Raw genomic sequence first — 11998 nt, 5'->3', positions numbered from 1 at the left:
AGTCTTCTTACCATATATAAAGATTTACTCACACAGGATCACAAATTTAAATGTAAAACCTTAAAGTATAAAACTTTTAGAAGAAAACATGGTCTATAAAAAATTAATAAGTTGAACTTTATCCAAATTACTAACTTTGTGTTTTGAAAGACAAGTGAAGGGAATGAAAAGAGAAGCCACAGACCGGGAGAAAATTATGTTAATCATGTATCTGATAGGGCATTTGTATCTGGAATATAAAAGGAACCCTCAGAAATCAATTAGAAAGGGCAGTGCAACGGTGGCTCAACAGGCAGAATTCTTGCCTGCCATGCCAGAGACCTGGGTTCGATTTCTAGTGCCTGCCCATGCAAACAAAACAAAACAAAACAAAACAAACTCAATACAATGATGGCAACCCAATAAAAAATGGGTAAACGATCTAAAGAGACTTCACCAAAGAAGATATACAAATGGCCAATAAGCACACAAAAAAGATGTTTGATATTATTAGAGAAATATAAATTAAAACCACGATGATTTATTACAATACACCTATTAGAATGTCTAGAATTAAAAAGTCTGAAATACTAAGTGTTGGTGCGGTAGTGGAATAGATGGTACATTTCGTATCTACTGATGGGAATGTAAAATGGTACAAATACTTTGGAAAACAGTTTTGGTAGTTTCTGAAAATGTTAAATATATACCCCCTATAGACCAAGTCATTCCACTCCTAGATATTTATCCAAGGGAGACGAAAACATAAGTTCAAAGCAGTTTTACTTATAATACCAAAACAACCCAAATAGCCATTAAAAGGATGATTACGAAGACCATAAAGCAACATGATACAAAGAAAGATACAGGGTAGGAATGCTGGCCTGCGATGCCAGAGGACCGGGGTTCAATTCCCGGTGCCTGCCCATGTAATTAAAAAAAAAAAAAAGAAAAGATACGAAATTAACTTTAAGCCATTATAACAAATATGTTTTAAAAAAAAGCATAGTAGAAAGGTGAAGGAAAAATGCCAACTGCTAACAGTGATATTGTAACAATGGAGCTACCTATAATTTTCCTCCCTTTGCAATTTCTAGATTGTTTTGTAATATAGTTTTACAATTTTTTTCTCTTTTAAAATTGAAATAATTTCAAAAAGTAGGTTGTAAACTAAGTATGGGTTTTTGATAACAAAAGGCAAGAAAATAAAAGAAGGAAGGGATGAGTGACAGAAAGGCTGAGTGGATCACTGGCAGTAATCCAATCATAGGAAGTTGTGTGTAAACTCCAGCCACCCATCAACTGAGTAACTATATTAGTAGCCTACTCTCCATTTTTAAAAATATTGCTATATTCCGGGACTCTCTTTTCTTTTTTTTCCTTCTCAAGCCTATATTCTGTACTACAGTGTGATACAAAAGGCAAAGAGTTAATACTGAAGTAACAAGAGTTCTTTTCTTTTCTTTTTTTTTCTTTGTATGGGCAGGCACCAGGAATCGAACCTGGGTCTCTAGCATGGCAGGCGAGAACTCTTCCTGCTGGGCCACCGTGGCCCGCCCCTTTTCTTATTTTATAAGGTAAATAGACTTCATATTTTAAAAACATTTCTCTTCCATAAGGCAGCACAAACACTTTCCAGTTACACTGTTAATGTCTAACAGTAGTATTAACCATGTTTTCCAGACAGATGGGAATTCTGAACTTGATGACTAATGCTTTTTTTGGCATCTACAGTGGAAAAAAAATTTGGTCCCCAGAATATGTACTTCTGCTTCATACTCCTTAGCCAGCTAGCTGTTAGTGTGGAGAAATACAGCTCTCTCTAAATTATTTTGATTTAAAGGAGGGTTAAATAAATATTGTGACCTCATTAAGCTGTTCTGTGCCCACATCCCTCCTTTATTTACACTGCTAGTAGAGCTTCTGCAAAATACAATCTCTTAGCCAAAACAGGGATGACATAGACTTAGTAAGACTGACTAGAAGGAAGAAAGGGTGGCATGGGATTGCAAAATGCTCCCTTCACAGAGGATATGACATGTCTTTAGTTGAGCTGATATATTCTCACAGCTTTCAAAAATATCCAACTTATTCCACACTTACTACATGCCAGGCACTGTGCTAAGTACATTTCCTTCATTCCCTTCATACTCGGAGGCCCTTCCTTTTTGTCTCCTGTTAAACTTCTTCAAAAACTGTCTCAAATGATATTTCCTTCACAGACATATTTCTTCCTTATAATTCTGGCCAGTATTGTGCTTTTCTGATAGGATTTCACAGAATCATGAGATTTTGGAGTTGGAGGGGCTCTTAGAGTCATTTCACCTGATTTTCTCCCTAAAACACAGAGAGAAGTAACTTTTCCAAGACTAAACTGCTGCTGAGCCAGGAGTTAGCAGTTTTGAATGTGTTTCACAGAAGCCTAGTCATACATTGCCATACATCAAGATCTATTATGATATGTCTTCTGTACCAGATTGTAAGTTCTTTGAGGGTAGGAACCAAGTCTTGCTCATCTCCAATTTTTCCAAAAGCACAAAGTACAGCAATAAATGCCTGTCTAGCTGAATTAGTTAGAAAAAGTGCTAGTCCAAGGAAAATCCAGGGTTTGACTGGTTGGCAACCATGCTGCTGTAGAAGCCAAAAGCCAGTTTGTGCCTAGAATTTTCTGCCAACCTAAGTTTCATACACAGAACAACCAAAAGTAGAAGAGAACTTTAACTTTTAAAAGATGCATAGGAAGAGATATTTCATGACATGGAGCAATTTTGTTCTATTAAAAACAGGAAAAGCTCTTGAAACCCTATAGTGAAGTTGCTGATGTTCGCTAATTTTCCCCAGTTGGATCATCATTAATAGTGAAGTAAAAATAAACCTTCAATAGATTGTTTTTTCTTAAAATGCACATTCACATACTATTTTTTAAATGCGCAAGTGTACTTCCATTAGGATATCAAATGTTATGTGAAAAAACTGACAACGTTTCCAGAAATGTTTTTGTTGGCTAATTTCTCTAGCAAGGATGCCTAATGTCTGAAGGGAACAAGTTTTGAAAAGGCACTATGAATATAATGAGAAGTTGGGAATTCTAGGTTTTAGATTGCAACTATTCTTTACATCTGTCTTTTCATCCATTCACCCATTTCTTTTTTCAACAAACATTTACTGAGTTCCTACAATGTGCCAGGCACTTTGCTGTGCAGAGCAGCGAGCCAGGCAGATATGGAAATTACATTTCAGAGAGGAAGATACACAATAAATAAAAGAAAACAAAGAAGACAAGTACAGATTATAATAAATCTATAAAGGAAATAAAAAGAATGAGAATAATAGGAGGAGAAGTGGCAGTAGGAATGCTTTGACTAGCTATACATTACATAACCAACTATGTAATTTTAGATAAATCACTGAGTTTTTCTATTGTTTAGATTTTCAACATGCAAACCTAAGAGGCTGAACTGGTTAACATCAGAGTGGGAAGAATCTTAAAGTAAGAAAACCTTAAGTTTGAGACCTGGCCTTGTCTGTAAAACTATACCTGCATTGTCTCTCTGATGACAGATGCTGTGAGGAGTGTATGAAAGTCTTTATGAATTAAAGTCGCTTTCAGGCTAATTTAATAGATTAAGAGCTGTCCTTTTACTTCTTTATGACTGGATATTTACAGTCAAATATACTGTATGGCTGGATGTTTATTTTTATTTTCACTAGAGAAGACCTTTGAGAACTTCAAATCATGCTAGATTAAATTTTCTATTCTGCTCTTTCCAAATAAGAAGCATATATACTCTATGAATGGGATAATGAATTTGGTAAATCAACATTAATAACCCAACTTGTGATAATATATCCTTTGCTGTGGATCAAAATCCCACTATTTTTTGTCTTTACTCCTTTTTTCTGTACTAAGTTTAAGGAAAATCAATTTCTGATAGGCTGAAGAAAAAACAACTAATAAAACTCTAGAAAAAACACTTTTCCTTTAAATTTTGACTATCAAGCTAGGCTACATAGCCCAAGATTTGCATCCTTCACTGAAAGCCTGTCCATTGTATCGAAGAAGAGAAACCTTACCAAGTGTAAAGTGCCATTATTGGTTACTGCAGGAAGGCGGGCCCATCGCTCATTTTCCAATTCCTCCATCACTTGATTCATTGCACTCTTTAGCCAGGTATCCACAGAAACCCCAATCTGCTTCAGCAGGTCCAGCCGGGCTTCAGCTTTCAACTTAATTATCTAAGAAAAACAAGAAAACAATCAGAAACTGAGGCATTTTTTCCCCTCAACTTTGTTTTTTTTAGCTATTTCTGATCTATTGATTAGAACAATCCTGATATTCACAAACAACTCTTCTTTGACACAGATGCTAATTTTTCACTTAGAGAGCAAATGAGTGAGTGTGTGGACACAAGAATAGAAATCGGGGTTTCTTGATGATGACAGATGGTGCACTCGCATTTTGACAAGACCGTAGTAATGGTGATGCATCAAACACTAGCTATGAAAAGAAAGAGATTAATGTGCCAAAAAGTCTGCTTTCTTTTCTTGTTAATAAGGTAATGCATCAGAGCATCCTGAAATATAGCATTTCAATAGCCTAATCCTGGACTTTTTATTCTCTTCTATAATCCATCTTTTATAGTCTGTGAATGATCTAATCATGCCACTCACCTGCTTAAAAACTTCCATGACTTTTGACTGCCTATAAAGAATTGACTAATTTTTAACCTGGAATAAAATATCTTCTACAATTTGGGCTGAATTATTTCACTTCATTACTTCCCACACCTTGTGCTCCCACACCATTGTCTGACACCTACTGTTCTTCCAACACATTATATACCTTTGTTCATACCAATGCCTGTGTATATAAAACCCTTTCATTCGAATTTTTTCTATGCCTGTTAAGTCAGCTCAAACATTACCCCTTCCATGAAGATTTTCCTAAACATCCATCCTCCTTCCTTTGGCAGTTAACTACTCCATTTTCTCTTCTCCCAAAACATTATAACGCAAAAAAAAACCCTACATTATTCTTAACCATTTAATTGTTTATCTTTTTTAATCAACTTAGGGCTCCTTTAGGACTGGGGCACTGATATTCATCACTATTCTCAGGTATGTAGTATGTGTTCAATAAATCTTTTTTTTTTTAGAAGGATCCTAAAATAAAAGCACTACTTTTGCTTTTCCATCTAAGATTTTACTTTGAAAAGGCTCTACCATTTCAGCTGAAGTTAACCTTAAAAAATTGCCATTCAATTACACTAAGCTATTTTCCCCCTTAATAATAATTTTAGTAATAAACTGCTTTCCTATAATAATTCTAACATTCTTCAGCACAAGCTTAAACAACCTCCCTTTTGATTTAGTTTGTTGATTAATAATAAAGTCTATTTTGCTTTTTAAATGAAATCATGATGCAGCTGTCTGATGTAAAAAATAACGGAGAACAGAAAGGAATCACTGAAACAATATTTTGAAGCAATCCCTCTAGAATTCAATAATGATCATGGTTGATACAATAGAAAAGGGATAATAGGCTACTAGCCAATACAAGTTTGGAGTTTAAAACAATCTTGGGCATTCTATATATCTCATTAAGTACCCAGCAGTTTTCCTTTAGAGAATCATTAATTCCTCCAATATAGTGATAATGAAGCATTGTTGCGTTCTTCCAACACAGAGAGCCTTCTATTTAAGGAAGAAGGATAGGTAAACAATTTTAATCTAAAAAAGTTGGAGAGACCAAACCAAAACAACACCTTCCTCCTTCTCCATGTCTGTTGGGCCACGTCACTGCATCAGAAATAGTAGGGATTAAGAATGAAAGTTTCCTATTGTCCAAATTGAAAAAAAAGATTCCCTGGTTCTTTGGCTCAAATGACTGGTTCAAGTCATAAGGAAGCAACTACAGAACCAATTTAAAATCTGACCCAATCAAAGAGTAACAGCTTTCCTCCAGTACTCATGCCTCTGAAACTCAGCCACTTTTGCAAATCTGTCAATCCCTGAAATCCACGTTTTACGAAACCCTACACATCAACTCTTGCTTTGTTCAAAGAACTGTGTTTTGTATCATTCTCTTTTGCTGAGAAAGTAAAAAAATTCAGTTTCATTATTTCAGATATTGGAGTGGTGGTCTCTTCCTTCAACATTTGAAGGTTCTAGTGAGATAATTTTGAGGACCTAAGTTGATAGAATTCTGAGGGACTTGAGGATAAACAGGTATACTCACTGAATTCCTTTTGTACACAATTTTTTGATCATTCTCTGGATTCTTTTCTGGGTGAATCAGTATCAGTTACTGGGCTTTGACCTGTTTCATTGTGCTCTCATTGCTTACTTTATTTTGTTTTCCTAAGATTTGAAGCATAGAGATCTTTATTTTAAATTGAGATAAACTGCACATAAAATTCATCATTTTAACTATTTAAAAATGTACAACTCAGTGGCTTTTAATATCATATAGATCTTTATATAAGGTAATTAGACCTTTTGGTTTAAAGGTGTACTTCTTGGTAAATTCTGATATCTTATTTTTCCCCCAATACCCTTTTTTTTTTATTAATTAAAGAAAAAAAAGAAATTAACACAACATTTAGAAATCATTCCATTCTACATATGCAATCAGTAATTCTTAACATCATCACATAGATGCATGATCATTATTTCTTAGTACATTTGCATCGATTTAGGAAAAGAACTAGCGAAACAACAGAAAAAGATATAGAATGTTAATATAGAGAAAAAATAAAAATAATAATAATAGTAAAAAAAAGAAAAGAAAAGGAAAAATAAAAAGAAAAAAAAGACACAAACAAACAAACAAACAAACAAAAAACCTATAGCTCAGATGCAGCTTCATTCAGTGTTTTAACATGATTACTTTACAATTAGATATTATTGTGCTGTCCATTTTTGAGTTTTTGTATCTAGTCCTGTTGCACAGTCTGTATCCCTTCAGCTCCAATTACCCATTATCTTACCCTGTTTCTAATTCCTGCTGGTCTCTGTTACCAATGACATATTCCAAGTTTATTCTCGAATGTCGGTTCACATCAGTGGGACCATACAGTATTTGTCCTTTAGTTTTTGGCTAGACTCACTCAGCATAATGTTCTCTAGGTCCATCCATGTTATTACATACTTCATAAGTTTATTCTGTCTTAAAGCTGCATAATATTCCATCGTATGTATATACCACAGTTTGTTTAGCCACTCTTCTGTTGATGGACATTTTGGCTGTTTCCATCTCTTTGCAATTGTAAATAACGCTGCTATAAACATTGGTGTGCAAATGTCCGTTTGTGTCTTTGCCCTTAAGTCTTTGAGTAGATATCTAGCAATGGTATTGCTGGGTCGTATGGCAATTCTATATTCAGTTTTTTGAGGAACCACCAAACTGTCTTCCACAGTGGTTGCACCATTTGACATTCCCACCAACAGTGGATAAGTGTGCCTCTTTCTCCGCATCCTCTCCAGCACCTGTCATTTTCTGTTTTGTTGATAATGGCCACTCTGGTGGGTGTGAGATGATATCTCATTGTGGTTTTGATTTGCATTTCTCTAATGGCCAGGGACATTGAGCATCTCTTCATGTGCCTTTTGGCCATTTGTATTTCCTCTTCTGAGAGGTGTCTGTTCAAGTCTTTTTCCCATTTTGTAATTGGGTTGGCTGTCTTTTTGTTGTTGAGTTGGACAATCTCTTTATAAATTCTGGATACTAGACCTTTATCTGATGTGTCGTTTCCAAATAATGTCTCCCATTGTGTAGGCTGTCTTTCTACTTTCTTGATGAAGTTCTTTGATGCACAAAAAGTGTTTAATTTTGAGGAGCTCCCATTTCTTTCTTTCTTTCTTCAGTGCTCTTGTTTTAGGTTTAAGGTCCATAAAACCACCTCCAATTGTAAGTATCATAAGATATCTCCCTACATTTTCCTCTAACTGTTTTATGGTCTTAGACCTAATGTTTAGATCTTTGATCCATTTTGAGTTAACTTTTGTATAGGGTGTGAGATATGGGTCCTCTTTCATTCTTTTGCATACGGATATCCAGTTCTCTAGGCACCATTTATTGAAGAGACTGTTCTGTCCCAGGTGAGTTGGCTTGACTGCCTTATCAAAGATCAAATGTCCATAGATGAGAGGGTCTATATCTGAGCACTCTATTCGATTCCATTGGTTGATGTATCTATCTTTATGCCAATACCATGCTGTTTTGACCACTGTGGCTTCATAATATGCCTTAAAGTCCGGCAGCATGAGACCTCCAGCTTCGTTTTTTTCCCTCAAGATACTTTTAGCAATTCGGGGCACCCTGCCCTTCCAGATAAATTTGCTTATTGGTTTTTCTATTTCTGAAAAGTAAATTGTTGGGAATTTGATTGGTATTGCATTGAATCTGTAAATCAATTTAGGTAGGATTGACATCTTAACTATATTTAGTCTTCCAATCCATGAACACGGTATGCCCTTCCATCTATTTAGGTCTTCTGTGATTTCTTTTAACAGTTTTTTGTAGTTTTCTTTGTATAGGTTTTTTGTCTCTTTAGTTAAATTTATTCCTAGGTATTTCATTCTTTTAGTTGCAATTGTAAATGGGATTCGTTTCTTGATTTCCCCCTCAGCTTGTTCATTACTAGTGTATGGAAATGCTACAGATTTTTGAATGTTGATCTTGTAACCTGCTACTTTGCTGTACTCATTTATTAGCTCTAGTAGTTTTGTTGTGGATTTTTCCGGGTTTTCGACGTATAGTATCATATCGTCTGCAAACAGTGATAGTTTTACTTCTTCCTTTCCAATTTTGATGCCTTGTATTTCTTTTTCTTGTCTAATTGCTCTGGCTAGAACCTCCAACATGATGTTGAATAATAGTGGTGATAATGGACATCCTTGTCTTGTTCCTGATCTTAGGGGGAAAGTTTTCAATTTTTCCCCATTGAGGATGATATTAGCTGTGGGTTTTTCATATATTCCCTCTATGATTTTAAGGAAGTTCCCTTGTATTCCTATCTTTTGAAGTGTTTTCAACAGGAAAGGATGTTGAATCTTGTCAAATGCCTTCTCTGCATCAATTGAGATGATCATGTGATTTTCCTGCTTTGATTTGTTGATATGGTGTATTACATTAATTGATTTTCTTATGTTGAACCATCCTTGCATACCTGGGATGAATTCTACTTGGTCATGATGTATAATTCTTTTAATGTGTTGTTCGATTCGATTTCCTAGAATTTTGTTGAGGATTTTTACATCTATACTCATTAGAGAGATTGGCCTGTAGTTTTCTTTTTTTGTAATATCTTTGCTTGGTTTTGGTATGAGGGTGATGTTGGCTTCATAGAATGAATTAGGTAGTTTTCCCGCCACTTCAATTTTTTTGAAGAGTTTGAGGAGAGTTGGTACTAATTCTTTCTGGAATGTATGATAGAATTCACATGTGAAGCCGTCTGGTCCTGGACTTTTCTTTTTAGGAAGCTTTTGAATGACTGATTCAATTTCTTTACTTGTGATTGGTTTGTTGAGGTCATCTATTTCTTCTTGAGTCAAAGTTGGTTGTTCAAGTCTTTCCAGGAACCCGTCCATTTCATCTAAATTGTTGTATTTATTAGCGTAAAGTTGTTCATAGTATCCTGTTATTACCTCCTTTATTTCTGTGAGGTCAGTGGATATGTCTCCTCTTCCATTTCTGATCTTATTTATTTGCATCCTCTCTCTTCTTCTTTTTGTCAATCTTGCTAAGGGCCCATCAATCTTATTGATTTTCTCATAGAACCAACTTCTGGTCTTATTGATTTTCTCTATTGTTTTCATGTTTTCAATTTCATTTATTTCTGCTCTAATCTGTTATTTCTTTCCTTTTGCTTGCTTTGGGATTAGTTTGCTGTTCTTTCTCCAGTTCTTCCAAGTAGACAGTCAATTCCTGCATTTTTGCCTTTTCTTCTTTTCTGATATAGGCATTTAGGGCAATAAATTTCCCTCTTAGCACTGCCTTTGCTGTGTCCCATAGGTTTTGATATGTTGTGTTTTCGTTTTCATTCACCTCGAGGTATTTACTAATTTCTCTTGCAATTTCTTCTTTGACCCACTCGTTGTTTAAGAGTGTGTTGTTGAGCCTCCATGTATTTGTGAATTTTCTGGCACTCCGCCTATTATTGATTTCCAACTTCATTCCTTTATGATCCGAGAAAGTGTTGTATATGATTTCTATCTTTTTAAATTTGTTAAGACTTGCTTTGTGACCCAGCATATGGTCTATCTTTGAGAATGATCCATGAGCACTTGAGAAAAAGGTGTATCCTGCTCTTGTGGGATGTAATGTCCTATAAATGTCTGTTAAGTCTAGCTCATTTATAGTAATATTCAGATTCTCTATTTCTTTATTGATCTTGTGTCTAGATGTTCTGTCCCTTGATGAGAGTGGTGAATTGAAGTCTCCAACTATTATGGTATATGTGTCTATTTCCCTTTTCAGTGTTTGCAGTGTATTCCTCACGTATTTTGGGGCATTCCGGTTCGGTGCATAAATATTTATGATTGTTATGTCTTCTTGTTTAATTGTTCCTTTTATTAGTAGATAGTGTCCTTCTTTGTCTCTTTTAACTGTTTTACATTTGAAGTCTAATTTGTTGGATATTAGTATAGCCATTCCTGCTCTTTTCTGGTTGTTATTTGCATGAAATATCTTTTCCCAACCTTTCACTTTCAACCTATGTTTAGCTTTGGGTCTAAGATGTGTTTCCTGTAGACAGCATATGGAAGGATCCTGTTTTTTAATCCATTCTGCCAGTCTATGTCTTTTGATTGGGGAATTCAGTCCATTAACATTTAGTGTTATTACTGTTTGGATAATATTTTCCTCTAACATTTTGGCCTTTGTATTATATATATCATATCTGACTTTTCTTCTTTCTACACTCTTCTCCATACCTCTCTCTTCTGTCTTTTCGTATCTGACTCTAGTGCTCCCTTTAGTATTTCTTGCAGAGCTGGTCTCTTGGTCACAAATTCTCTCAGTGACTTTTTGTCTGAGAATGTTTTAATTTCTCCCTCATTTTTGAAGGACAATTTTGCTGGATATAGGAGTCTTGGTTGGCAGTTTTTCTCTTTTAGTAATTTAAATATATCATCCCACTGTCTTCTAGCTTTCATGGTTTCTGCTGAGAAATCTACACATAGTCTTATTGGGTTTCCCTTGTATGTGATGGATTGTTTTTCTCTTGCTGCTTTCAAGATCCTCTCTTTCTCTTTGACCTCTGACATTCTAACTGGTAAGCATCTTGGAGAATGCCTATTTGGGTCTATTCTCTTTGGGGTGTGCTGCACTTCTTGGATCTGTAATTTTAGGTCTTTCATAAGAGTTGGGAAATTTTCAGTGATAATTTCTTACATTAGTTTTTCTCCTCCTTTTCCCTTCTCTTCTCCTTCTGGGACACCCACAACACGTATATTTGTGCACTTCATATTGTCATTCAGTTCCCTGATCCCCTGTTCAAATTTTTCCATTCTTTTCCCTATAGTTTCTGTTTCTTTTTGGAATTCAGAAGTTCCATCCTCCAATTCACTAATTCTAGCTTCTGTCTCTTTAAATTTACCATTGTAGGTATCCATTGTTTTTTCCAGCTTTTCTACTTTGTTTTTCACTCCCATAAGTTCTGTGATTTGTTTTTTCAGTTTTTTCTATTTCTTCTTTTTGTTCAGCCCATGTCTTCTTCATGTCCTCCCTCAATTTATCGATTTGGTTTTTGAAGAGGTTTTCCATTTCTGTTCGTATATTCAGCATTAGTTGTCTCAGCTCCTGTATCTCATTTGAACTATTGGTTTGTTCCTTTGATTGGGCCATATCTTCAATTTTCTGAGCGTGATCCATTATCTTCTGCTGGCGTCTGGGCATTTAGTCAGATTTCCCTGGGTGTGAGACCCAGCAGGTTGAAAGATTTTTCTGTGAAATCTCTGGGCTCTGATTTTCTTATTCTGCCCAGTAGGTGACACTCATGGCACTCATCTGTCTGCG

General features: G+C 35.3%; 1 protein-coding gene across 4 annotated transcripts in view; it reads right to left on the bottom strand.

The window, feature by feature from the left end:
* Positions 1–11998, bottom strand: part of FCHSD2 (FCH and double SH3 domains 2) — a 456625-nt gene that overhangs the window by 27128 nt on the left and 417499 nt on the right. For all 4 annotated transcript variants that reach the window (XM_077113662.1, XM_077113660.1, XM_077113661.1 and 1 more), the window contains one exon: positions 4054–4215. In XM_077113662.1, coding sequence (XP_076969777.1) covers positions 4054–4215 — 162 coding nt within the window. The remainder of the gene's footprint in view (positions 1–4053; positions 4216–11998) is intronic.

This window comes from Tamandua tetradactyla, chromosome 8 (genome assembly GCF_023851605.1).
Source record: "Tamandua tetradactyla isolate mTamTet1 chromosome 8, mTamTet1.pri, whole genome shotgun sequence".
NCBI classification, from domain to species: Eukaryota; Metazoa; Chordata; class Mammalia; order Pilosa; family Myrmecophagidae; genus Tamandua; species Tamandua tetradactyla.
This window is presented reverse-complemented; position numbering and strand designations above follow the sequence as displayed.